The following is a 26,474-nucleotide window of genomic DNA, read 5'->3' on the forward strand; positions in this document are numbered from 1 at the left end:
GATCGGACGGCGCAGTGATCGGACGATGCGGCGACGGCGGCGATCGGACGGCGCGGCAACGGCAGCCGGAAGCTGAGGGAGTTGGCTGTGTCGCGCACAAGGTCGCGTAACGGGATCGCACAAAATATCACCTCTGATATAAAGAATAGAGGAATATATAGATCGCATGAGAAAACGGTTGCAGTCAGCCCACAAAGCCCATGGCCCGGTAAGCTTCCAGAACCGTCTCGATCTCACTGGGCGTCGTTCGAGCATCTTCCAGAAGCTTCGGGAGAGGACCCAATGAAAAGCGGGTTCTCGAAGTTTCGAATTCTTTCTCCGTGCCTATATAAACACCCGACACCGTCGCAGCATAACCATCGAACAAGAAGCACCGCGATCGAATCCCCAAATCTTCCGAGCTCAACCATGTCGATTGTGAGGCGTAGCGACATCTTCGATCCCTTCTTCGACCTCTGGGATCCCTTCCAAGGCTTCCCCTTCGACGCCTTCCGCTCGCTAGCCGAGACGCGGCCCGGCTTCGTCAGCGACACCTCCGCCTTCGCCAACACAAGGATCGACTGGAAGGAGACCCCCGAGGCGCACATCTTCAAGGCCGATCTCCCCGGCCTCAACAAGGAGGAGGTGAAGTTGGAGGTGGAGGAGGAAGGACGAGTCCTCCAGATCAGCGGCGAGCGCAGCAGAGAAAAAGAGGAGAAGAACGATAAGTGGCATCGCGTGGAGCGCAACAGTGGCAAGTTCCTGCGGCGGTTCCGGCTGCCGGAGAACGCCAAGGTGGACCAAGTGAAGGCGAGCATGGAGAACGGCGTGCTCACGGTGACGGTGCCCAAGGAGGAGGGCAAGAAGTCCGATGTCAAGTCGATTGAGATCTCTGGGAACTGATTGCTCAGGTTCATTACTCACCCAAAATATACTTTACTTTTCTTGTGCGTGTTCCATTCCCAAGTGTGTTTCGTGATGTGTGTTCTTGTCCTTGACTAATGATGTCCCACTACTGCGTCCGTTTCGGCAACTTGAACTTGTAGCAGTTCCTGTAAATAAAACGAGTGGACCGTATTGCAATAATTAGCTATCGCATTTGATACTTAAATTTGGGATCCTCAAAAGAACATATTCGTCCCTTAATTTATAGTGCTTCAATTGCTGAGATGTGAGGTAATCCATGGAAATGCGTCCAAGAAATAAGAAATAATGGTGAATCCTCATATAAAAATGAAGCAATCCATAGAAATGAGAGGGTTATCCAGCTCTTCCACAGCAACACTTCCACCGACAATGGAGTTTGATCCCTTTTGGAGTATTTGGCGATCGGTCTGGTTCGACAAAGCCATGTCTCCCCGGCTCATCGACGATGCTTGGCCGGGACTCGCTGCCGATCGGACGCTCTCTTTCCTCGCGATTAGGCTTCTTGACCGCGGAACCCTTGGCGGAGAAGCAGCTACTCTGCGTGTGGAATCGGCAAAGCTTCTCCTTTCGGCGATCACCGCCGGCGAACACGAATGGGCTTTCTTGGCCTTGGCCGGCGCCGGCACGGTGCTGGTTCGCGCGAGCGGTTGCTGCTTCGTTGCCTTTGGAGCAGGAGGAGCACGCTCGCGGTCAGATTGGCTCTCTGCTTCTTCCTTCTGCCGCGGATCAACTGATACGATCGGATTAATCTCCGTGGACGGCAAGGGCTTCTTCGACGATGATTCGGCACTCGTCGCAACAAAAGAAGAGGAAGACGAAGACGAAGATAAAGAAGACGAGAATGCTGAATGAGTAGTAGGGTTGGGAGATGAAACAGAAGCTGCAGAAGAAGAAGAAGATAGAGAGAGGAGGTTGGTGGTAGAGGAGGAGAGGTTTCAGAGACAACAAGCTTGTCCTTGAGTTGATCGGAATCTAAATGGATGAAAGGATCAGATGAGTAGCACTTGCTAACACATGTCCCCATGGTCGGCTCCAAGACCATACAAATACAAAAAGGAAGAGAAGGGATTAGTTAATATATGTGCAGAAGGTATATCTTATTAGGTAGTGGCAGCCATGAACTTATATTTGAATTTGCCAAAAACATCACCATTTTCTTAAATTTTTATTGTGTAATTTGAGACTGTATGTGTTTATCAATTTTGAAGTGTTCAAATTATGTCAACTTTCTCCTATGTTTTAAGACTAGTTACCCCTAGATAGAAATTTTACTAATCCTAATTTCATAGAAATTTTACTAGAATTATTTGAAGAACAACATATGAGCCTAGTATAAGCAAGCAATAATCAAACTTTTATCAAATTGGAATATAAACTCTAAAATTAAGACCTAAACCTCTAATACTTTTAAAGAATTAAAATGAAACTAAAATACTTTATTTGAAATATTTTTATCAAATTAGTATATATTTGTAATTTTTTTAAAAATAATAATAATAACTTCACTATTATTATTAAATAAGATGGGGAGACGTGAACAAAAATAAAATAAAGAGGAGATAATTAATAATACAATTATATATGAATCTCTATAATTTTTGTAAACCTTTTGTATTACTTTCTTGGATTTAAGTCTTACAAACATTTGTTTTCGTCATGATTGTGATGTGATTTCTTGGCACTCCTAATTTTTGTCGCTTCTCTTTAACTAAACTTAGCTTTCATGGACTGGTCCGCCCAAGAACATGACCACATTATACACTTGTGATACATATCCAATTGCTTCTACCAAGTTGTTGTTTATCCTCTCCTTTGTTAGCCTTAGGAGCTAAGAAGCAAATGGGAGGAGAATCATTTTCCTCAGAGAAGGTTAAACTTCTTGCAGCTGTGCTTCTACTACAACTATGTTATGCAGGGTACAATATAGTTGCTAAGGTTGCACTCGACAAGGGTATCAGCCAATTTGTCTTTCCAGTGTATAGGAATGTTATCGGTTTTTCGTTGCTAGCCCCATTTGCTTACTTTCTTGAGAGGTAAGTCATCTCAGTTCACTAATTCACTGACACAATTGGTATTCAAAGTGCAACAACACTAGTTTTTGTTTTTTTTTTTTTTTCATTTAGGGAAGACCGACCTTCTTTATCTCTTTCTTTGCTGCTTCAATTCTTCCTTCTAGCATCGTGTGGGTAAGCAAATCTATTTCTACATTTACATATATACTAGTCACTAGGACTCTTGAGCAATGAAACAGTATCTCAACAATTTCTGATTGTTTGTGATACTTATCTTTTTTGTTTCTTTGAAGGATTACAATCAATCAAGTATTTTTACTCATCGGCTTACGTTATGTGCCCGCAACTTATGCCACTGCGATCCAGAATTTGGCCCCGGCACTCACATTTGCCATGGCTGTGACTCTCGGGTAATCCTAAAACCATGCTTAAGTGTGCATTGATCTCATGTGGCTTCATGAACATCTTTCTTTAGGTTTGAGCAAGTCCACATCGCAAAGAGATACGGGTTAGCAAAGGTGCTTGGCACGGTTACTAGCATAGGAGGTGCCACTGTCATCGCTCTATACAAGGGTCTTCCTCTTCTGCGTCACCCTCTTTCGACAAATGTTTTAGCCACTCCCCTAGTTTCAAACTCTATACCACACTGGGCACTAGGTTGTGCCTACCTACTTGGAAATTGCACCGCATGGTCTGCCTGGATGGTGCTTCAGGTAATAAGTGCAATAACACTTTTGTATGCTACAATCAAAAATTAAGAAGCCTCTACAAGTGTGGTGCTTTAGTAGGGATGAATATTTTGTATAATTTGTACTCCAGATTTATCCGAGAGGCAATTAGATGAAAGGGGAAATGCCATCTACTTTTAGGACTAGTCACGAAACCTGAATTATCAACTCAATCAAAAATAAAGAAATTTCACTGTTTACAGGTTCCAGTGGTGAAGAAGTACCCAGCTAGGCTCTCATTTAGTGCCTTCATCTGCTTCTTCGGGTTTCTGCAATGCCTTGCTGTAGCATGCATTTCTGAACCTGACAGCGAGAAGTGGAAAGTGCATTCAGTAGAACAGCTCTGTACAATTCTCTATGCAGTATGTTGTGCCATATGCCTCCCAGTTTGCTTCTTTTATGTGCCTAAACACAAATTGAGTTTCGACTACTTTGTCTTCTGGGAACAGGGGCTTGTCTTGTCGGGTGTTGCCATTGCTCTTCAGATATGGTGCATAGACAAAGGGGGTCCTGTTTTCACTGCTGTCTTCGCACCAGTGCAAATTGTGGTTGTGGCCATAACGTCGGTTCTCATCTTCGACGACAATTTATACTTGGGAGGGTAAATAACTGGTGAATGATGATTGTTGCAACTGTATTCATGGATTGATTTTAATTGCTTTTTTGTCTTGCTTTCAGGGTAGTTGGATCAGTTCTTATAGTGTTGGGGTTGTACTTGGTTCTGTGGGGTAAAAAGGAGGAGAAAGCTTCGAATCAGGACATGAGCCAAGGGCTAGAGAGGCATCTCCTGCAAATTGACCTGCGCAAGTAGGAACTCACAAGACAAATTATCGATTATTCAAGTGTGAAGGTAGTTCACAAACATCTATGAACTGAGTTACAATGTCGATTTCTAAAATATATTGTTCGGTAACGTAGACGATAACCATTGCGATGCTACGATGAACTAATAATGTTAGAGTTAGTTAAATTCTTGGAACTCTATTATTTCCCTTTGGTCAGGAGGTTTGATTGAAAAGCTTTTGTTGGTCTCCATTCATTAATTATTGAGCGCGACATTCTTTTTATTGAAGATATTGTGAGAGAATTTTTTTTATGCATATCAATTTTGAACAAAATATCCTATATTTATTTATGAAATAAAAAATATTAATTTTGAACAAAATAAGTACTTCAAACTCGATAAAACAAGTAAATTTCATAATTTTGTCGCATTTTTTCAACCAAAAATTAAAAAAAATAGTTCGAAATAATATAGTTCTTCAATTTTGGCAGTAAGTTAAATATTTGAAAATGTACATTTGCAATTAAAACAGAAGAGTCAAATCATGGGACTATAATTTTGCTTGAAACATTAAGCAGAATTAAATGCTTGTGAAAAGAAAGTTTTGATTTGTATTTAGAATTATACAAAAAATTAAAATTAAAATCATTTTTTCATGTATTTATCGATGGAATCATAAGCGACCTCACGGCCACGAGTAGTCCATCCATCGTAATTGAAATTCAAATCATGAATATTTAAATAAACTATTGAACATATTACTATTGCATCATTATCCAAGCACCAAAATTCCTTTTTTAATCGATGTTTTAATAAACAAAAGATGCTTCGGAGCATAATTAAATTAGTTATAATAAAATATAATTATTAACATGAGTAAAGTTAAATCTCAGTAAAGTCGAAGCAATGTTCTTCTCTGTCATAGCCATATGCAGCTTCTCAATTTACTTCATCTTTATCATATATGGTCGTAGAACTAACCGTGTGGACCCGTTGGATGGTGGATTCCATCTTTTACTGAAATAAACAAAAGGTATATGTGGGTCAACTTAGGAGAGTCATTGAAGTAGCGGATCTATTTTATAGGGGTGTTTGATTGAGAATTATCATTGATAAATTTAGTTATCTGTCTGAAATTATCAATCATAACTTATTTGGTTTAGGTTATGATCAATTCTCAAGTAATACAATATCATCGTCATATTAACAAATGGATTATAAAGAATGTAATTATCTTGGCAACCTAAGATTTTTTTACAATTTCGGAGGTTAAAAAAAATTTCATTATTATCTTTTGATTTTAGAATTCAGTTGATTAAAATGTATTATGAAATTGAAATCGAATTAATTAATTTAATAATTTTTAATTTAAAATTTTATAAATTTAAAAGAGATAATTTATTTTAAATGTTAAAAAATAAAATTAATAAATGATGTTTATTAATTTAATAAATTATTTTAATGAATTATATATTTTAATTTAATAAATTATTTTATTAACATAATTATTTTAACAAATTATATATATATATATATATTTATTTATTTTAAAATTTAAAAAAATAAAATTATTAATTTAATGGATTCAATGAATTATTTTTAATAAATTATTTTTTAAATATATATAAATTTATTTTAAAATTTAAAAAATAAAATTAATGAAATATATGTATTAATTTAATGAATTATTGTAATAAATTAATTTATTAAAAATATATAAATTTATATTAAATTTTAAAAAATAAAATTAATGAATGATGTTTATTAATTTAATAAATTATTTTATTAAATTAATAAAATAATCTCCTTGGAGCAGGAGGAGCACGCTCGCGGTCAGATTGGCTCTCTGCTTGTTCCTTCTGCCGCGGATCAACTGATACGATCGGATTAATCTCCGTGGACGGCAAGGGCTTCTTCGACGATGATTCGGCACTCGTCGCGACAAAAGAAGAGGAAGACGAAGATAAAGAAGAAGAGAATGCTGAATGAGTAGTAGGGTTGGGAGATGAAACAGAAGCTGCAGAAGAAGAAGAAGATACAGAGGAGGTTGGTGGTAGATGAGGAGAGGTTTCAGAGACAACAAGCTTGTCCTTGAGTTGATCGGAATCTAAATGGATGAAAGGATCAGATGAGTAGCATTTGCTAACACATGTCCCCATGAGGAAGAGAAGGGATTAGTTAATATATATGCAGAGGGCACAAGTCATTGGAAATAAAGACTGAGATAAGAAGGTTTTCACTCCTATCTCATGTTCCAATTTTTTTTTTTCATTGGTTCAGGATAAATTCATAGCATAATTTATGTTTACTTAGATATAAAGTTGATTATTTTGTTTGTTTTTCTAAGTTTCGTTCAATCTGATCTTTTTATTTGTTTCCTGTGTCCCTATTAAGATTTGAAATCTGATCCTTTTGGCTCCTTTAAATCTTGGCTTGGTTATGGGTGACCACTCAAGCGCAAAAACGTTGACACGTTCGAGTTATCTAGTCATGAATTATTGTGTAAAGAATATCTTATTAGGTAGTATCAGCCATGAACTTATATTTGAATTTGCCAAAAACATCACCATTTCCTTAAATTTTTATTGTGTAATTTGAGACTGTATGTGTTTATCAATTTTGAAGTGTTCAAATTATGTCAACTTTCTCCTATGTTTTAAGACTAGTTACCCCTAGATAGAAATTTTTCTATTTCTATTTTCATAGAAATTTTACTATAATTATTTGAAGAGGCAATTTATTTGAACAAAAATAAAATAAAGAGGAGATAATTAATAATACAATTATATATGAATCGCTTCTATTTAGTTGAACTTAGCTTTCATGGACTTGGTCCACCCAAGAACAGGACCACATGATACAGTTGTAGCACATATCCAATTGCTTCTACAAAGTTGTTGTTTCTTCTCTCCTTTGTTAGCCTTAGGAGCTAAGAAGCAAATGGGAGGAGAATCATTTTCCTCAGAGAAGGTTAAGCTTCTTGCAGCTGTGCTTCTACTACAACTATGTTATGCAGGGTACAATATAGTTGCTAAGGTTGCACTTGACACGGGTATCAGCCAATTTGTCTTTCCAGTGTATAGGAATGTTATCGGTTTCTCGTTGCTAGCTCCTTTTGCTTACTTTCTTGAGAGGTAAGTCATCTCAGTTCACTAATTCACTGACACAATTGGTATTCAAAGTGCAACACTAGTTTATGTTTTTTTTTTTTTTTTTTTTTTTTTTACATTTAGGGAAGACCGACCTTCTTTATCTCTTTCTTTGCTGCTTCAATTCTTCCTTCTAGCATCGTGTGGGTAAGCAAATCTATTTCTACATTTACATATATACTAGTCACTAGGACTCTTGAGCAATGAAACAGTATCTCAACAATTTCTCATTGTTTGTGATACTTATCTTTTTTGTTTCTTTGAAGGATTACAATCAATCAATTATGTTTACTCATCGGCTTACGTTATGTGCCCACAACTTATGCTGCTGTGATCCAGAATTTGGCCCCGGCGCTCACATTTGCCATGGCTGTGGCTCTCAGGTAATCCTAAAACCATGCTTAAGTGTGCATTGATCTCATGTGGCTTCATGAACATCTTTCTTTAGGTTTGAGCAAGCCCACATCGCAAAGAGATACGGGTTAGCAAAGGTGCTTGGCACGGTAACTAGCATAGGAGGTGCCACTGTTGTCACTCTATACAAGGGTCTTCCCCTGCTGCATCAACCTCTTTCGACAAATGTTTTGGCCACTCCCCTAGTTTCAAACTCTATACCATACTGGGAACTAGGTTGTGCCTACCTACTTGGAAATTGCATTACATGGTCTGCCTGGATGGTGCTTCAGGTAATAAGTGCAATAACACTTTTGGATGCTACAATCAAAAATTAAGAAGCCTCCACAAGTGTGGTGCTTTAGTAGGGATGAATATTTTGAAGGTCAGCCGAATAGTTTGTACTCCAGATTTATCCAAGAGGCAATTAGAGGAAAGGGGAAAGGCCGTCTAATTTTAGGATTAGTCACGAAACCTAACCTGAATTATCAAAACAATCAAAAATTAAAAAATTACAGTGTTTACAGGTTCCAGTGGTGAAGAAGTACCCAGCTAGGCTCTCATTTAGTGCCTTCATCTGCTTCTTCGGGTTTCTGCAATGCCTTGTTGTAGCATTTATTTCTGAACCTGACAGCGAGAAGTGGAAAGTGCATTCAGTAGAACAGCTCTGTACAATTCTCTATGCAGTATGTTGTGCCATATGCCTCTCATTTTGCTTCTTCTATGTGCCTAAACACAAACTGATTTTCAACTACTTGGGAACAGGGGCTTATCTTGTCGGGTGTTGCCATTGCTCTTCAGATATGGTGCATAGACAAAGGGGGTCCTGTTTTCACTGCTGTCTTCGGGCCAGTGCAAATTGTGGTTGTGGCCATACTGTCGGTTCTCATCTTTGACGATAACTTATACTTGGGAGGGTAAATAACTGGTGAATGATGATTGTTGCAACTGTATTCATGGATTGATTTTAATTGCTCTTTTGTCTTGCTTTCAGGGTAGTTGGATCAGTTCTTATAGTGTTGGGGCTATACTTGGTTCTGTGGGGTAAAAAGGAGGAGAAAGCTTCGAATCAGGACATGAGCCAAGGGCTAGAGGGGCATCTCCTACAAATCGACACGCGCAAGTAGGAACTCACAAGACAAACTATCGATTGTTCAAGTGTGAAGGTAGTTCACAAATATCTATGAACTGAATTACAATGTCGATTTCTATAATATATTGTTCGGTAACGTAGACGATAAACATTGCGATGCTACGATGAACTAATAATGTTAGAGTTAGTTAAATTCTTGAAACTCTCTTATTTTCTTTTACACATATTTCATAGATCCCATCAAGTAATTTGGTCAGGAGGTTTGATTGAAAAGTATTTGTTGGTCCCCATTCATTAATTATTGAGCGCGACAGTCTTTTTATTGAAGATGTTGAGAGAGATTTTTTTTATGCATATCAATTTTGTATAAAATTGTTTGATTTATCTAAAAAAATATACATAAAAACTTTTAAAATTATCTAAATTTGCACATGAATATTATTTTCCAATTTATGAAGTTTAAATAAAATTAAAAAAAAAAGACTAAATATATATGTCCTTATATATCTTCACAAGTATTATTGCACAATATTTAATTATATATTTTATGTCCTGTATTTATTTATGAAATAAAAATATTAATTTTGGACAAAATAAATAGTTCAAAATCAAGAAAACAAGTAAATTTTATAATTTTGTTGCATTTTTTCAACCAAAAATAAAAAAAATAGTTCGAAATAATATAGTTCTTCAATTTTGGCAGTAAGCTAAATATTTGAAAATGTACATTTGCAATTAAAATAGAAGAGTCAAATCATGGGCTATTATTTTGCTTGACTCTTCCCGGTACAGAAAATGAAAACATTAAGCAGAATTAAATGCTTGTGAAAAGAAAGTTTTGATTTGTATATAGAATTATGCAAAAAATTAAAATTAAAATCATTTTCTTTATTTATCTATCGATGGAATCATAAGCGACCTCACGGCGTCCATTCATTTATTTTGGGATCCAAATCATGAATATTTAAATAAATCATTGAACACATTACTATTGCATCATTTGTCAAGGACGAGCATGCTTTAGTAAATAAAAGGTATCCGTTGGGCCGATTTAGAAGAGTTATTGAAGTAGCGGATCTATTTTTTAAGAGACGTTTGATTAGGAGTTATCATTGATAATCTTAATTATCTGTGCAAAGTTATCGATTATAATTTTGTTTGATTTAAATTATGATCAATTCTCAAATAATACAATATCATCGCCACATCAACAAATGAATTATAACTTGGGAATATAATTATTTTGACAGCTTAAGATTTTCTATAATTTTGAAGGTCAACAAAATTTTTTTCAATATTATCATTCGATTTCAAAATTCAATTAATTGAAATGTATTATAAAATCTGATTGAAATCAAATTAATTAAATTTTAATTTAAAAATATATAAATTTAAAAGAGATAATTTATTTTAAATTTTAAAAAAATTAATGAATTATATTTATTAATTGAATAAATTATTTTATTAAAATAATTTTTTAACAAATTATTTTATTAAAATATATATATATATTAATGTTAAATTTAAAAAAATAAAATTAATAAATGATGTTTATTAATTTAATAAATTATTTTAATGAATTGTTTTATTAAAATAAAATTAATAAATTATATTTATTAATTTAATAAATTATTTTAATGAATTATTTTTTAATATATATAAATTTATTTAAATTTTAAAAAATAAAATTAATAAATTATATTTATTAATTTAATGGATTATTTGATTAAAATAATTATTTTAATAAATTATTTTATTAAAAAATATATACATTTATGCTAAATTTTAAAAAATAAATTTAAATGATGTTTATTAATTTAATAAATTATTTTATTAAAATAATTATTTTAATGAATTATTTTATTAAAATAATTATTTAATAAATTATTTTATTAAAAAATATATAAATTTATGTTAAATTTTAATAAATTATCTTTATTAATTTAATAAGTTATTTTATTAAAATAATTATTTTAATAAATTATTTTATTAAAATAAAATTAACAAATTATATTTATTAATTTAACAAATTATTTTATTAAAATAATTATTTTTATAAATTATTTTTTAAATATATATAATTTTATTTTAAATTTTAAAAAAAATAAAATTAATGAATTATATTTATAATTTAATGAATTATTTTATTAAAAATATATAAATTTATTTTAAATTTTAAAATATTATAAATAAATTATATTTATTTTTTGATATATTAATCAATTTATTAACATTATTAATATTATTAATTTAATTTAATTTATTTAAATCAAAAATAATATAATAAATATTAAACTGATTATATTTTATTTCTTTTAAATAAATAAATTAAATTAAATAATATTAAATTATATTTTATACTTCATAATTTTAATTATATGATTATTTGATAATCACATAATTAAAATTATATATGACATACAACCAAGCTATAAAGAATACTTTAGTCCTACATTACTTTGGGCATGCTTCGTTAAACAAAAAATACTTTAGTCCTACATTACTTTGGGCATGCTTCGTTGAAAGACATACAAATCAACTGCATGAATGGCACAGCTCTAAAGATAGACCTTTGTTTTCCATGTCTCAAATATAATCTGAGGTCATGTATACATGGTACAACTCCATCAACCAAGTGGAATGAAACAAGAATAGAATAGAAAAGATACAATTCAACCAAGAACAAATGCGCAGTCTCAGATGGTGTCCCTCGACCAGCATCGTAAGATCGATCATACCCTGACCTACAAAAACAATGAATTCGAAAGCGGATACATGTCGAATCCGATCAGCTACTGGATTAGTTGCTCGAGTGTCTTCCACAGCACATCTCTGAACTTGTTGATGTCGAGCTTCACATTCTGCTTCTCCAGGAAGGTGGATCTCATCTCCTGAAACCCGCGATTGTGGATCGATGCAGGGTCGGTGAACACGGCATGGTCTTTCGGGTACTGCTCCAGCAAAGAGCTCTCTTCCATGCCAACACTGTATTGCACATAGTTGAGCCCCATCTGCTTGGCCGGCTCGCCGTAATTGTTACTGGCCATCCACTCCAATCCACCCCATGGCACCACCTGAATCAATGTTGCATTTTGTGGGAGGAATGCCAAATTAGTGAGACCAGATCCATACACCCCCACCATCACGTCGCAAGAGTTCACAATCTCTGCGAACCGAGATATTCCCGATGACACATCTGCCTCATCCACCACCACCTCGTATCCCATCTCCTCAGCCGTTGCCACAATTTCATTTATGTTTGTGAATGCCCTTGATTGTTTCCGCGAAATGATGAGCAGTCGGGGCTTTCGAGCTGATAGATCTTCAATGTTGGGTACTGTTTCTCTACCCGCTGAGAAGGCACTCCTCATAAACTTTGCAAAGTCAACCATGGTGTAGCCATTAGGAGCCCTTGCCGGGTCAATTTGGAACTCGTTGTGAGCACGAAGACCGACGATCGCCTGCTTAAAGCAATGGACATCATTGCCCAGGTCGAAGTTGATCACCGGATAATTGGAGAGTTTTTGAAGCACTGGATTAAACTTGGTGATCCACCAGTTTTTCAGGTCGGTGACAACAAATTGGACCTCACCGTTGAATTGACGAGCAGTCAGGAAGAGTGGAATGAGCAGATCGGCAAAGTCATGCAAGAGGTTGCCAGCGTAACAACCAGTGGAGAAAACTATGCTCGGGACATCATAATTGGTGGTGCATTGAGGTGCTTCATTACTCGCCTTGACTGTGAGTTCTCGAACACCCTGGAAGCAAGCTTCATCGCCTTTGCGAGCATAAGGATGGATTTGCCAAGCTTCACTTTGTTCTATCTTTGATGATTCCACAAATAAGACCGATGAAGTGCTTCCATGAATCCTAATGTCCCCATTCATTTCACAAATGTCTGCTCGTTGGTCTGAATTATCACACAATGGCTTTCTTTCGGGAGTCTGGATCTGTTCACCTGCATCCCCACATCATATAAAAGACTCAAGAACTCATAACTCTTATCAATGTGATGACTGAAAGTCACAATATCATTATATAACTAAGGGCATTTTCATGCATAGTTGAGTATATTGTGCTAAAGCTAAATGGTCAAGCATCAAGCCATCAAATTATCAGCAAATTTAAGTAAGATTCTAGTTTCTACAATGAATGACTGACCTAATTTCTCAGACACAATTGGGGTGCTACTCTCTGGTTGAGCTTGATGATCACCAATGTTATAGTTGGAAACAGTAGGAAGTGTTAGTCTACCAGGTGCATCATCTTGACTCGATCCAGGATCATCAGATTTCGCACTATTCGCCTCGCTTTCGGTTCTGCTTTCTGCAAACAAGTTCACCAAAATTTCTCATATGATCCATCAGCTTACAGATTATTCAAAAATAATATATACTCTTCACTGATGAAATCCCTAAATCAGATGAAATATATATGAGCTTGAAACCTGTTAATTCATGCTCAATGACTTCTTCCTTTGGATTTGCATCTACAAGGATGTTCTTCTCCCCTGAGAGATTCTCCTCTTTCTCATTATTACTCTCTGCACCATGAAGGGGCCAAAAAAGGTAGTAATCATGAAGCAATTCTACTGTCTACCTGCTATCTCAAAACCCTAAATAGACTAGATCCAAGTAAAAGAACCCCTTTTCTCTTTGATTCCAGAATCTAACTTCCAAGAAACAAAATTGATTCAAGGTAGAAGTAGATTACTTGATTCATGGCCTCTTTCCTCATCCTCTTCTTCCCTTCTCACAGCAGCTGAATCAGCCCCATTTACTCCATCGTCATCGCTACTAACCCCATCTGCAACTGAAGATCGAGATCGCGGAAATCAGAAATTCGAATTTTCAATCGGGAAATCAAGTTCTAGCTGAGGATCGAAGATGAGATCTGTAGCCGACCTGGTGGCGAAGTCGACGCCGACGTCCCGAACCCGACTGCGATAGCGACGAGTGGTCAAGATCGAAGTTTTAGGAGTAGATCTGGCACAAATCGAGGAGCAGGGGGAAGGAATAAGCTTACGGTTGGAAACGAGCGCTTGAGGCTTAGAGACGACCAAGAAGGTCACGGTGACGACGAAGCATCCGACGATGAGGAACACGAACCGGAAGCGCCGCGACTGGTTCGCGCTACGAACCAGCCTCAGTTTGGAACCCATCGCCAGCTTCCTGCGCCTCCGATCCTCCTCCTCCTGCTCCTCCTCCTCCTCCTCCTCTTAGCCAAACAAGGAAGCTGGAGCTTGCCCTGGGAGAAGCAGCACAGCTGATGAGAAGGCGAGCCGTGCTTGCTTACTTTGACTCGTACGTACGTGTTAGGTGGTTGGACATTTTCAATTTGCACCCTGAATTTCTAATATTTCTATTAACACCAGTAGCTGGCTAGCGTGGCGACAAATATGTGCCAATATTCTATAGAGTTGGTAATTTGCCACGTCATCCGGTTGTTACCTAAACAATTGTAGCAGTTGGAGGATAAAATAATTAATTAAAAAATATATGGAAAAGTTAGGAAAAAATCAATTTAAAATTTTTAAATTGATATTTAATAAATAGGGGTTGATAGATCTAAGATGATAATTTCTTTAGTGATTTGATGACTTGCCAACATCTTAAGAAATATTTTTTAAAGATATTTTAAAAAATCAAATTTGACAAAGTCAAGGGCCAAAAGGCATCGTCATCTTGATTACTTTCTCTACGGCAAGTTGCAGCTGCAGGAAGTCAATTATTTTCCCAATTTTGATAAAATTTTTAACTGCCAAGTTGAGGACAGTAATGTAAATCCGCTCCATTTATGGTAACAGTAGTACTTAGATTCTTTCCGAATCTAAGAACGTGGCGAGCGGTGAGCAGTTAATGATTAATCTCCCTATCTCCTTTAAGGAGTCCGTGGGCGTTTTGGTTATTACGCAAAATCTAGATGGTTAGGTGAGAATCTTGCACACGGATCCGGAAGTCTCGGTGGGCCACGTCACGATTAGCTGTCATCTTTTTTGCGGTCTATAATAATAAGGGGAAATTTTTGTTTTACCCCTTATAACTTCTTTTTTAGTAAGTTTAACCCTATGAGTTTTGAATGAATCGAATTGGACCTTTCAACCCAATTGATTAATTTAGCTAGTCCACGTCGGCTATCTCACCCGAACCATCCAATCCAATAAGATCCTACTCAAATCAATTGAACCCCGTCTAGTTTGACTATTCACTTGGTCTGATTGACCTAATTGGATTGATCGAACCAACCTAACCGTACCGACTGATTTGCTAATTGGGCTTCATAAGAGCCCTAATGAATTGGTCTAAAGGAGAGGGCATGAGAACCCAATTAGGCAACACTACAACCCAATTAGAGGGAGGTGGCATTAGAGCCCAACTTTTCTTCCCTTGATCAAAAAATATCATTTTAAAAAAGAGAGTCCAAATCTCCTCTTTGAGTGTGTTGACTACTTGAATGAGTGTGTTGAGTAAGTTTGAAGTAACTCAAGTATTCAAAAGGGATTTTTATCGCGTAATTAGAAAGTCATCGACCACTAGATTACATGAAAGGATGCTCGTACCTAAAGAGATGCCTTGACTAAAGGTTTTATCGATAGAAAAGTGAACCTCAACTACTCAAAGGAGTAAATCGATAAATTGGAGAGTCATGATTGATATTGCCATCTTATTATAACATCATATTGAGCACAACTGTAAGTAGTGTTCAAAAGGTATATTTCAGGAAGATTAAAATGGTTCAAGAACAGCTATTTAGAAGCTAAACCTATCAAGTTTTTTTCAACAAGTGTATCATTTTTGTTTATCCATATGCTTTTATAATATTTTAACAAATGCAGTGTAAATAATCTACAAAAAGAGCTTATATTAAGAGAGGAAAAGGTTGGCTTATATGCTCATCATTCAATCAATTACTGTTTCATGACTGTCCATGAGTTTCCCATGTTCATCCACTAATTAATCAAATTCATTTCAGTTAACTTGTTGTTGTTGTGTGTGCCTAAGAAACTTCAGTCACCCACTCCCCGCATATGCACTTATTTGAACAAGGAAAAGATTGTTAGCCTTCATGATTACATCTGGATTATAAAACAAATGGAAAAGCTTCCGGAATTGCGCGCCATGCCAAACGCCAAAAAGCTAGCGCAGGGCCTGAATGCAGCAGAAGGAAGAAAACGACGACTGCCTTTCTCATCAGCTTTTTCGACCATTTGGCCTCCTTCCATCTTCACAATAATAATAATAATAATAATAATAATAATAATGATGAGATTTATCTAGAGTATAAAATTCAATTATAAATTAAATATTTAAATGCATAGCGAATTCAAAAACATTATGACTGAATTTACCATAAACTTTTTTTATTAAATAAAAAAATTCAAAAAAAAAGAATAAACATCATCGACAGCTAAAGGTGAACAAAAATGGATCAAATAGAATTATAATTTAAAAGTTTGATTCGATTTATTCAAAATTTTATTTTAAAAAAATTGATTTATTTGATTCAATCTCAATTTTAAAATTTTAAAATTAATTAAACTGATTAAATAAAATTAACATTAATATAGCCATGGATTGATATTTTGACAAAAAATCTTACTTTTCGACTCAACTATCAAATATCAATATTCAACTATCTATTAATAATTGACTCATATACAACATTAATCATCCACTAAAAAAGATCGATTAATTCGATAATAAAACAAATTAATCAATTTTTTATCTATTGTATTTGTTTTATTTTTATGACAAAGTTTGATTAATTCATTTGTCAAAAAAAATAAAAATTAATTTTTATTCAATTTTGATTTAATTAATTCGATCGGTTGGATAATTAATGATTATTCACTCCCATCAACAGCCACTAGAAAGATTGTCTTAGCCCTTGACGTTACTGTATATTTTAAATGAACGGTTGATCTAAGAACTGGACTAATAGACTATCCACCGTAAACTCTTTTCGATTTACCGGGATCGTCCATTCATTATTCCTTTGCACCATCACCGGACAAAGATGCAGCCCCACCATGTGCCACGTGAGCTTCCATGACAGGAATAGAATATTATATATATATATAGCGAGGTAGAGTTGCCAACGACATAGAGAAGCTGGTGCGAACCTTGGCGTGGCTCCAATTGGAAACCCATTTTAGGGTTTCAGAGCTGCAGAGAGAACTGATAGCAGCGACCAGGAATGGGGAAAGAAGAGCAGTTTGAGGTTCTAAAGCTCAAGGTTCACTTTCTTTCCTTTCCTTTCCTTTTCTTTAAGGTTTGTGTTTACGAGACGAGAGGAAACAGACGCTCTGTTGATTGTTGCAGACGCATGTGTTGAAGGTGAACGTTCACTGTGACGGGTGTAAGATCGAAGTCAAGAAGCTTCTCCACAGAATCCAGGGTTCTTCGTTTTCCTCTTTGATTTAAGTGCTCTGATTTCTATAAAGATGGCTAAAATAGGTGATTTGTAGGAGTATTCTCGGTGGAAGTAGATGTGGAGAAGCAGAAGGTGACAGTGCAGGCAAATGTGGACTCGTCGACTCTGATCGAGAAGCTGAAAAGAGCAGGGAAGCACGCAGAGGCGTGGCCTGTTAAACCCAGCAACCAGCCGGCCAAGAACAACAGCAGCAACAAGCAGCAAAATCCCGGCAGCAACAAGAAGAGCAAGCAGCAGAGCAAAGTCCAGCACAAGCCGCTTCCTTCCTACAGCTCTGATGACGAAGACTCGGACGACGACATGCGCATGCTCGACAAAATCCTGAAACAGGGGAGCAGCCATAATGCAAAGAAGAAGGGGGGAAATGGAGACGCCAACAATAATGCAACCATGGAAGCTCTGCAAAAGATGATGAATGGCAATGCCAATGGCAATGTCGCACCCAACGGCTTCGGACTGCAGAGCCAGGTGCCAATGCCGGTGCCGGTGAACTACCACAGTCAGGCTCATCATCTTCCGGCCATGGCGAGGGGTCACAACATGCAGCAGCAGCAGCCGCCGCCGCAGATGATGTATCTGAGGTCACCTCTGGTGACTCCTTACACTGGCTACTACCCCAGTCCATATTACTACCAAAGCAACCAGCCTTACAATGACTGTATAACTCACTTGTTCAGTGATGAGAACACCAGAGGCTGTGTCATCATGTAGAAGAAGCATGTTTAGTAGAGAGTTGAGTTATTTGATCATAACTGATGATGATATCAGAATTTGACAGTGTGGATGCATGTGTAGCATGAGAAGCTAGCTAATTACTGAGCATTTTGTGTGGTTCTAGAAGTTCGATAAGAGAAATAAATGAATGCAGCCCTAATGGCGAGCATCCCATGTGCAGTTTTCTGAAACTAAATAATTATTAGTTCTTGTAGCAAAGTCAACTTGGCTTACCGTTCAAGCACGGAGAGGAAGGGAAGCGTGATGCCTCAGTTGCTGACTAAATTTACTGCTTGGAAGTTACAGCCGCACGTGGGAGACGGGGGCAGTTGTCGACTTGCACGTGCTATCCACCAATGAAGTAAGTACTGGCTGCTGCAAGTTACATAAGAAGGGATGATGATAGTGAATGAAACAGCCCAGCCTATTCAATTCGAGTAGTTAAAGATAGATCGTATTTATTCATGGTTAAAGAGAAAAATAAGAGACTGCACATGTGATTGGATTTATTGTATATCCACGAACAAATTAAAAGCACATGTGATGATATGACAGTGAAGAACATCCACCCAATCATGCTCTCAAATGAGTTGCAGAAATTCAAGAGCAAGAAAAAGCATGTTGTTGCAATGATAACGAGCATCAGTTAGATGCTTTCGAGACAAAAGTGCCATGTGAGCACCAGGAGAGCATTGCTCCAAGGAAGCTTCATCTGTTGCTTCCTTGGTGGCACATTGTGGAAAGCTAAAGCTCGACACTGCACTCTTTATGATCACTCTACCTTTGTCCTGTTGGTTTTAGCACTTACAGTGTTTCCACTCTCAAAGTAGAACTTTTAATTTCAAGTGTATTCTACATGTGCAGTCTTTGGATTTACATACCCTTGAGCACTGACTGTCGATAAAGATGCATGTAGGAGTCATTCTTTGTAAAACATGAAAGCAAGACACAAGTATGCAATCAGAAGAGAAAGGCAGACGATCGGTACCTGATCTGTTACATGGTTCCTGCAGACCCTTTGAAACTCAGAAAGTTACTCTTGACTGCATCTTTTGCTCCTCTGCAATGCCTGCTGAGTTTTGAGTTGAATAGCCTGAACATAATGTACATGTGGAACACTAGAAGCCTCTAACTGCACACCGCTGTATGTGCATTGTGTTCTCTTCTTTGCCATGACGAGGACCACGAAGGGTTCTATGCCAATTCAGAGAGATATTTGCAGATAGATTAAAGATATATCGCATCTAAAGTCTATCTTTTTAGTGAACTAGCACAAGAGAAGAATCGTTTCAACTCATCAGGAAAAGTAAAAACAAAAGATCTATTCCTTCTATGTACAATGAATTGCCAGGGAATATTTGCTACCTCCTCCTGCAAAGTGGAGTAGCTTTGCATTGCTATGGCGTCTCTTGTTTGCATCGGCTCTTGCTGCAGATCGACCAACCTGATTAATGAAAAATTGTAGTAAGTTCTGGAGATCTTAATGGCTTAAGCACTCAATCTTATAAAAAGATTACCTGCCTTGGAGCTAGTCATTGAAGCAACTAACTACAATTATCTATCAACAAAATATGACCAGAATAGAAAGAAATAGAGATTACAAGGGAAATACATCTGATTGTATTGCTAATATTTCTCATACAGTCGATTACATTTACCAACTTATTTATATGTACAGTTTAGAGATTACATACATATTTACATCCCCTCTTCATTATTCCTTTCAACAAGTACAGGAGCTGCTGGTATGCTGAACCACCACTCTCTTAATCTCCTTGCTGCTCGCTCTGTAGCTTCTCTTCTCGGTGGGGAATGCATTGTGAATATCTCCAGAAACATCAAGAAAATTATCCACTTAGCCGGTAAAAAGGCTACAGCCACAGCCATTAAAACGAGTGCCAATAAAGCAGTGTTAATGGTAGCCTGTAAAACATGGCATACATGTTAAAAGAAGTTGAAATAACAAAGACATTCAAATAGCTAGTAAAAGGGAAATTAGAAGTAAAAATAAAAATAGAAACAAAAACCTGTGAAGGAACAGCAAACAACAGCGCCCGTAATTTAAGGAGAACAATATTCCCATTCTTAACAAGCTCTTCAACTTGAGAAATTGCATTTTGAACTGCGAGGAGCTGTTCCATTGTATTCATAGATGGAGGAGCAATCACCTTGACCTGATCAACTGGTCTTCCTTGATTGATAAGTCGAGTTAGCAGTATAAACATTGCAACAAAGAGAAGAAGTGCAACAAGTCCATAACCAAGCCACCCCCTGCAGTAGTTCACATCAAACATAACTCCATCGATTGATCCAAAACATACTAATAGAAGCAGCTAAAAATAACAGAACTCCCTTTTCAGCACAATATGACTGACATATCACTAGAAACACTGTTGTTCATAACAAAACTTTTTTTTTTGTGTGTAACATTATTGATAAATAATGTGAACTTGTTGGATGAATGGAAAAATATATGAACAAACCTTATAGTTTACTGGTATTCCATGTCACCTCTTTGTTTTTTTCAATCTACACACTAATCCCTAATACATATGTTGTTTAGGTATGGCGGTTCATTATGAATGAAGGAAAAGAATAAAAATCACTTAATGTGTTAAGTATAATAAATTAGTTATATTATGGACTAAAGTTGACATTTTTGAAGAAAAAAATTATTGGAACACAGAATATTGGTAAAATTTACAGGACTATAATTTACCTCAATATATATATTCTCACAATTTGTAATATGTGAGTTACCACAAAAGCCAATCGATAATGACCATAACTTGTTTGACATTGTCCTAATTCCACTACATGATTTTTCCAGTTTCTCAAAGAATTGGCCAAGCTAAAATGGCTCATGTCTGAAAGAAAAATCCATCCAAAAATTACTAAGCCCACCCAATAATGATATTCAAACATACTCTGTACAAACCGTTATGCAGGCCCTGCACATACATAGAATTTTGGTAAGAATAGGACTCATTTTAACCTATTTTCCATCATCAACAAGTCCAAAGTAGAACAAAAATTTCAGTTTCCACATAACTGCAATAACAATTTTAGTTAATCACTGAACTCGCACATTTCAAGTATCGCAACCAACTTACTGCTACACCACTAACCATTATTGTCTAAGATAATGATAAAAAAGAGAGGTAAATTGGTTTGACAGAAGTATGTGTTGGTATGACAGCCATTGCCCAGGAAAAAAAGCAGAGAAATGCTTGAAACTTGATAAACACAATCAAAGACAAACAAAAGCTAAAACATCTAATAGATACAGTTAATGAATAAAATATCAGAGTACCCAACTCCAAACTGTTCTGCAGTATAATTTTCTATATGTTAAGCCACCTTATTTTCTGTTTAGCTCCATACTGGTCAGTGTATTTTTCTTTCATATCTTGCTATTACAAAAGACCTGCCTCTCTAAGCTGAGTTTAGAGATTGAAGTACAGTGTCATTTTAAGTTATTTTCCATTCACCCTAAATTTAACAAATCCATCAGTCTCCTTATATCAAGTTCTCTTCATCTTCAGGGTGATACAAATAAATAAGCACAGGTATTGTACACAACATGATACTAATAGATCAGTATAAGACAAGCTACATCAACATAATAAAATTCTCAAGTATCAACTAAGATATGCAGTTAATCTATAGTGTACACAAGGTTCTAAAAAATGTGTGTAGCTAAGCATAAATAAGATGCCTTCATCACTGCACTTCCAGGATATGAAACTTTTTTTAGGATTACATACACAGTTAATAATGAAAGAATGGTTTAATTGCACTTGCCTAATACTCAGGAAAACCATTGGAGTACAAATTCACAAAGATTAACCAAGCAAAATACTCCTACAATTGCGCTCATCACTAAGATAGGTGCCACACAATTAACATTCGCCACAGGAAGTAGTTAAACTTTCCGGCTATAAAGTGTTCAAGCTACAGATTCATCCACTTGATGCCATCATGCTAATATAAAATCCAAAGCTGTTGGAGTTGACACAAAAGGAATATTGCATAAATACATTATAAAAACGAACTAATACTCTAAGAGCAGTTAATCAAGAATGGATTAATCTAACATGATGCATTACTTTTGGAACAAAGAGAATATATAGAGACAAACCTAAGAATAACATAAAAACATGCACAACAAAATACAGATGACTTGACAGGATTGTCCCAATTTGCCACAGACACAAGAAAACTTCCAATTTGAGCAAATGGGTGTAGCAATTCCTGCAAAGGTTTAACATGAAATAAAGTGAGCCAATGGGAAAGAAGGTCAGAAACTATGGCAAAGATAATTATCAGTTTCAATTATTCCCAAGCTACTTATGACAGCTTAACTAGCCTTTTTCTAGTGTCAAGACTTCTAAAGGTTTTAACAAGTTTGCATTTGACAAAAGGAAAATACATAAGAGAAGTGATATCACCAGATAAAATACCTTCATTAGAGCCAAATTGGTATCAAGCCCATCTACTTTAACCATGCCAACTGCAGCCTGTGCTTGTTCTATCTTCTTGAAATTAGTTGCACACTCTGTGACTGCTTTTTCCAAGGGTGTCATTTCCCCTACAATTAGTTTTCCAATACATAGTCTTTCGCCAGTCGAAACTGGTGACACAACCCCTAAGTTTGACAAGATGCCCATAGCAGAAACAGAGTAACTTGGACTTCCAGTCCCAGAAGTGGATCTATTAGTGTGTTCCGATCCCTTTGATGCTGTTATACTAGCCATTGTTTCCAGTATACGATCACCTCCAGGAAGCTGATCACATAAGGTGAATGTTAAAAGTGACTCATACCTAATCACCTCAGAAGGAACCAACTCCAGAAGAGACTGCAATCTCATAATGCCCATGATAGCCCTTGAAAGCGTCTCCTCCTTCTGCACACCCTCTATCTGAAATTTCCTAATAAACCTATGCGCGTAAAGAACTTCTTGCATAATTGCTAGCCAATAGTCACGACGAGAATGACCTTTAAGTTCAGGAAACTCCATAAACACAGATTCTGATCTGCAAAATTGAATACCTCATGTCAAAACATAATCGAGGGCATGATAAAAAATAACTGTATAATAGGATCCCATAAAAGATAACGTAGTGTGACAGCTTACAGTGTTGTGGATTTGTACATGACTGCCTTGTCAAAAAGGCGTGAACCCCAAGGACCAGTTAATTCAGGCTTGATGGACTGTTTTAGATCGTCTGCAAGGTCATATACCTTTGGCTTATCATAAGTCACAACTTTTAAAGCTTCAAAGTAGAGAGCATGATCCGTCAGTGTCAATCTTCCTGCAGCAAACAGAATTTCTCATAAATTGCCAAATAAAATAAATCTCTCTCTACTAGATAAATAGTCATGACCAAGTAGATGTACAAGTCATTTACCCTGAGGGCTAGTTACAGAATTTACTTATTTTGTTCCTCTACTCACTAAAACAAAGTATAAAAGTATAGAAACCCACCAGGCCATGTAGAAATTCCTACATGCTCAAGGACAGGTTGGCTGGTCAGAGTTCCATCCATATCAAGAATCCTTTCTCCTCTGTGGAATCTGAGGTCTGCGAGAAAAGAAGATTCTGACTGAGTCTTCATTTTCTTTATCGCTCTGTACACCAGACGAACTTTCTATTTTAGAGATTAAATTTGTAAATTCATTAAGCACAGTGCATAAAATGATAGAGGAACAATTATTCTTAGAAGATAAACATCTAAATACAGCATGACTAGTACCATTCTTTTGCCTAAGCAAAATACCACTACCATTCGAGTTATAAATTTCTCCAAGTAATGGCACTGACTAGAATTGCATATGAAGTGATATAAATACCTGTTTAGAGTGCTCAAGTACTTCTCGTAGTTAGCAAATGAAAGTCTCCCTCCAGTTGATGCAGTAAGACCATTGAAAAGATTTGAACAGCTCACCACATCAGCAATTGAGGGGATCGCAGGAGCTATCCGGGAAAAGGCATCCAACCCAACTGTCCTCTCCTTATCAACCTGCAAATACGTCCCATGACGATGAACTCCCAACAAAAAGCAAAGTCCCTCTTTACTAAGCAAGGTTTGATTTTGAGCAACCAATCAAATTAGTCTAGAGTTTCCATAATCAGAAAATAGAGAGATAACATCTGAGTCGCTACCTTAGCTTGCGGCGAAGCAGGAGGTGTTGCCACAGAAGGAGAATCCCAGGCCAGCATCATATCGAAGGTAAGTCGACGAAAACTCTTATCAGATAGATGCCCTGCTACTTGAGAGGACAGTTCGATCGTTCTGAAGCAGCAGTACTCGATCAAATTTCTCGCATAATGAGAGGCGGCCTTCACGCTCTCAGGCGCCTCCTCATAGAAGCTACGCTGAAGATCCTCTACAGAAACACCCAGAATTCTGGAAATTCAAAGAAAGAGTAAAACTTTGCGAAGAAATTGCACAAAAGCAGCGTAAAAAAAGAGAGGAACAGAAGGGGGAGGGCTGGTTCAGTGCAGTACAGGGAGCATCGAGCGACGACGAGGTTGGCGATGGGAGACAGCGCGGCGATGGAGTCAGTCCGGTGGCCGGATGGGGAGCGGGAGAAGTCACCGAACTCGTCGTCGTCGCTGTGGAAGGAGGTGCGGCGGGAGAGCGCCCAGGAGGAGTCCTTTACCAGATCTTCGAGCAGATCCCTCGTCTTGCTCATCATCAGAGTCATCGCCATCGCTGCTTCTTCGCCTCTCCCCTTCGTCTTGTCCCCTCTCCGCTCCGATCTCTTCCTGCGAAAACCCTCGCGTTCCTAAAGCTCGATCGGAGAAATCAGCATCTCGATTAATCTCGCCTACCAAATGACGTCCTTTTTATAATGGACTCAGTAGGGTAGAGACGTCCATTTTGATTGGATCAGTTGGATGCGTCCCACTTCTTAAATAATTTAAATATATTAATTAAAATTTTATCAATTCATACTAAAATATCTAAATAGATTAATCCATATAAATTACGAAACTAAGCTAATCTATCTGTGGTAAATTAGAGTTGGCTCTTCAGGTTGAGAAGAAAAAAAAAATAAATTATTAATTTACAATAATAAGTGTACTTTTATAATAAAATTTTATTAATTGGGCTAATATATAAGCGGGAAATTAAAAATTAAAAATTATATTGGAGGTTTTTTTATAAATATTTATTTATGAAATCATCAAATTTAATAAATTATAAAGATTTTTTATTTTTTTATGAGTTGGCTCATTTAATCCATAATTCATCCTATTATGAGTCGACTTAGCTCTATCTATTAGTAAAATATTATCATGATATTTAAATAAATTTTATTTATTTTATTATTATTAATTAACTTTTTTAAAAAAAATTTCTTCTTTATAATTTAATTTGAATATACGTATCTTTCAGATAATTCTTTACGTTTGCTTTCGAGAAATGTGCGAGTGGAGTGGGCCCCACCGTCGAACACGACACAGGCCACGGATTCTCACTTGGCGCACGGCTGCTGTTTAGGAGTGCGATGAGAGATCTAGTTTCTATTTGTGTTGGTTGAGAACGATCCATAGAATATTGTATTTTGTAAAAAAAAAAAGTTATCAAATATTAGAGAGTGATTGAGAAGCGAGGAGGCAAGAGCAATTCATGTCATAGCATGATTATAGTAGCAGGTTTAGTAAACTTGTTTTAACATACTTAAAATTACTAAGTGATTATAATCAAAATTATTTTAATACTAATCAAAACTACTTAAATAATAATAGGCAAAAAAAATCCCTTTTTATTAGAATTGTTAAATAGATTTTGGCGGTCCCTCCAAGTGACCCCACCTACTCTGAAAGAGGATAAATCACGAACTTTTATTCATGGGACACGAGATAACCCGAAGTAGTATTTGCATATGTAACCATGCCTCACTAGTGGCAAGCCCTGTCTGAGTATCAATTAGGTTACACTTATGGGGGCATAGGAATTTACCCCATAATGATCAAATACAGTCGGTTCCACGATCATATATGAAGAGAAGACGAAAGAGACATTGTCTCGATTTCACCGAGATTCAATTCTTATCCACTTTAGTAAATCTATTCTGTCATAATTAACCCAACTATACTCAAGGATGATAAATAACAAATGTGTTATGAAATTTATCACGAAAAATATCAGGCAGCAAGCAAAGACTTGGACAGTGAAATGAAAGTGGTCACGGGGAACGACGTGATCCACACAGTCTGTTTATCCACGTGAGTGGCCCCAACCACCAAG

General features: G+C 36.4%; 6 protein-coding genes and 1 long non-coding RNA gene across 8 annotated transcripts; 4 read left to right on the plus strand and 3 right to left on the minus strand.

Annotated features, from left to right (window-relative positions):
• The first annotated feature begins 364 nt into the window (after positions 1-364).
• LOC141825539 (16.9 kDa class I heat shock protein 3-like) lies at positions 365-1,065 on the plus strand. Its single transcript, XM_074712918.1, has one exon. It carries the CDS (start codon positions 409-411, stop codon positions 880-882), a length of 474 nt encoding a protein of 157 aa, XP_074569019.1. The 5' UTR covers positions 365-408; the 3' UTR covers positions 883-1,065.
• A 1,639-nt stretch (positions 1,066-2,704) lies between these two features.
• On the plus strand, positions 2,705-4,695 carry LOC141825538 (auxin-induced protein 5NG4-like). Its single transcript, XM_074712917.1, has 7 exons — positions 2,705-2,939; positions 3,030-3,092; positions 3,212-3,328; positions 3,394-3,631; positions 3,850-4,008; positions 4,096-4,247; positions 4,325-4,695. Exons 1-7 carry the CDS (start codon positions 2,746-2,748, stop codon positions 4,455-4,457), a joined length of 1,056 nt encoding a protein of 351 aa, XP_074569018.1. The 5' UTR covers positions 2,705-2,745; the 3' UTR covers positions 4,458-4,695.
• Positions 4,696-7,320: 2,625 nt separating this feature from the next.
• Positions 7,321-9,295, plus strand: LOC141824328 (auxin-induced protein 5NG4-like). 2 transcript variants are annotated; one of them, XM_074711592.1, is made up of 7 exons: positions 7,321-7,564; positions 7,664-7,726; positions 7,846-7,962; positions 8,028-8,265; positions 8,500-8,658; positions 8,738-8,889; positions 8,967-9,292. In XM_074711592.1, the coding sequence occupies exons 1-7, from the start codon at positions 7,371-7,373 to the stop codon at positions 9,097-9,099; spliced, it is 1,056 nt and encodes a 351-aa protein (XP_074567693.1). In that variant the 5' UTR covers positions 7,321-7,370; the 3' UTR covers positions 9,100-9,292. The 2 variants fall into 2 exon arrangements, with proteins under 2 accessions (XP_074567693.1, XP_074567692.1); XM_074711591.1 differs by having other exon boundaries at positions 7,325-7,564; positions 8,500-8,641; positions 8,967-9,295.
• A 2,329-nt stretch (positions 9,296-11,624) lies between these two features.
• LOC141823246 (alpha-1,3-arabinosyltransferase XAT3-like) lies at positions 11,625-14,326 on the minus strand. Its single transcript, XM_074710507.1, has 6 exons — positions 14,091-14,326; positions 13,970-14,005; positions 13,779-13,877; positions 13,513-13,608; positions 13,227-13,391; positions 11,625-13,023 (listed from the first exon to the last, which is right to left on the minus strand). The coding sequence occupies exons 1-6, from the start codon at positions 14,224-14,226 to the stop codon at positions 11,858-11,860; spliced, it is 1,698 nt and encodes a 565-aa protein (XP_074566608.1). The 5' UTR covers positions 14,227-14,326; the 3' UTR covers positions 11,625-11,857.
• A 2,826-nt stretch (positions 14,327-17,152) lies between these two features.
• LOC141825262 (uncharacterized) lies at positions 17,153-18,361 on the plus strand. The gene is made up of 3 exons (XM_074712651.1): positions 17,153-17,300; positions 17,387-17,462; positions 17,533-18,361. Exons 1-3 carry the CDS (start codon positions 17,262-17,264, stop codon positions 18,207-18,209), a joined length of 792 nt encoding a protein of 263 aa, XP_074568752.1. The 5' UTR covers positions 17,153-17,261; the 3' UTR covers positions 18,210-18,361.
• LOC141825263 (uncharacterized) lies at positions 18,103-19,320 on the minus strand. The gene is made up of 3 exons (XR_012601492.1): positions 19,201-19,320; positions 18,447-18,587; positions 18,103-18,193 (listed from the first exon to the last, which is right to left on the minus strand). It is a non-coding gene; the product is annotated as an uncharacterized LOC141825263 (long non-coding RNA).
• Positions 19,321-19,766: 446 nt separating this feature from the next.
• LOC141823245 (uncharacterized) lies at positions 19,767-25,024 on the minus strand. Its single transcript, XM_074710506.1, has 9 exons — positions 24,725-25,024; positions 24,380-24,623; positions 24,067-24,236; positions 23,702-23,844; positions 23,351-23,528; positions 22,676-23,249; positions 22,354-22,466; positions 20,240-20,483; positions 19,767-20,135 (listed from the first exon to the last, which is right to left on the minus strand). Exons 1-9 carry the CDS (start codon positions 24,928-24,930, stop codon positions 19,911-19,913), a joined length of 2,097 nt encoding a protein of 698 aa, XP_074566607.1. The 5' UTR covers positions 24,931-25,024; the 3' UTR covers positions 19,767-19,910.
• Between the last annotated feature and the right edge of the window lie 1,450 nt (positions 25,025-26,474).

The sequence above is a fragment of the Curcuma longa genome, chromosome 3 (genome assembly GCF_044706935.1).
Source record: "Curcuma longa cultivar G26 ecotype Majalengka, Jawa Barat chromosome 3, ITB_CL_G26_1.1, whole genome shotgun sequence".
NCBI lineage: Eukaryota > Viridiplantae > Streptophyta > Magnoliopsida > Zingiberales > Zingiberaceae > Curcuma > Curcuma longa.

What these genes read in the sequence shown, in the direction of transcription:
- LOC141825262 (XM_074712651.1), top strand. Translation starts at nt 17,262, where the DNA reads ATGGGGAAAGAAGAGCAGTTTGAGGTTCTAAAGCTCAAG. An exon ending in TTGAGGTTCTAAAGCTCAAG is followed by an intron (nt 17,301 to 17,386) that starts GTTCACTTTCTT and finishes TGATTGTTGCAG; the next exon opens with ACGCATGTGTTGAAGGTGAA. An exon ending in GCTTCTCCACAGAATCCAGG is followed by an intron (nt 17,463 to 17,532) that starts GTTCTTCGTTTT and finishes GGTGATTTGTAG; the next exon opens with GAGTATTCTCGGTGGAAGTA.
- LOC141823246 (XM_074710507.1), bottom strand. Translation starts at nt 14,226, where the DNA reads ATGGGTTCCAAACTGAGGCTGGTTCGTAGCGCGAACCAGTCGCGGCGC. An exon ending in TCAAGCGCTCGTTTCCAACC is followed by an intron (nt 14,006 to 14,090) that starts GTAAGCTTATTC and finishes TCGCTATCGCAG; the next exon opens with TCGGGTTCGGGACGTCGGCG. An exon ending in GGAAAGAGGCCATGAATCAA is followed by an intron (nt 13,609 to 13,778) that starts GTAATCTACTTC and finishes TTCATGGTGCAG; the next exon opens with AGAGTAATAATGAGAAAGAG.
- LOC141823245 (XM_074710506.1), bottom strand. Translation starts at nt 24,930, where the DNA reads ATGGCGATGACTCTGATGATGAGCAAGACGAGGGATCTGCTCGAAGAT. An exon ending in GTCGTCGCTCGATGCTCCCT is followed by an intron (nt 24,624 to 24,724) that starts GTACTGCACTGA and finishes TTGAATTTCCAG; the next exon opens with AATTCTGGGTGTTTCTGTAG. An exon ending in TGTTTTTATGTTATTCTTAG is followed by an intron (nt 20,484 to 22,353) that starts GTTTGTCTCTAT and finishes GAACTACTGCAG; the next exon opens with GGGGTGGCTTGGTTATGGAC.
- LOC141824328 (XM_074711592.1), top strand. Translation starts at nt 7,371, where the DNA reads ATGGGAGGAGAATCATTTTCCTCAGAGAAGGTTAAGCTTCTTGCAGCT. An exon ending in TCTGTACAATTCTCTATGCA is followed by an intron (nt 8,659 to 8,737) that starts GTATGTTGTGCC and finishes ACTTGGGAACAG; the next exon opens with GGGCTTATCTTGTCGGGTGT. An exon ending in GATAACTTATACTTGGGAGG is followed by an intron (nt 8,890 to 8,966) that starts GTAAATAACTGG and finishes TCTTGCTTTCAG; the next exon opens with GGTAGTTGGATCAGTTCTTA.
- LOC141825538 (XM_074712917.1), top strand. Translation starts at nt 2,746, where the DNA reads ATGGGAGGAGAATCATTTTCCTCAGAGAAGGTTAAACTTCTTGCAGCT. An exon ending in TTCCTTCTAGCATCGTGTGG is followed by an intron (nt 3,093 to 3,211) that starts GTAAGCAAATCT and finishes GTTTCTTTGAAG; the next exon opens with GATTACAATCAATCAAGTAT. An exon ending in GCCATGGCTGTGACTCTCGG is followed by an intron (nt 3,329 to 3,393) that starts GTAATCCTAAAA and finishes ATCTTTCTTTAG; the next exon opens with GTTTGAGCAAGTCCACATCG.
- LOC141825539 (XM_074712918.1), top strand. Translation starts at nt 409, where the DNA reads ATGTCGATTGTGAGGCGTAGCGACATCTTCGATCCCTTCTTCGACCTC.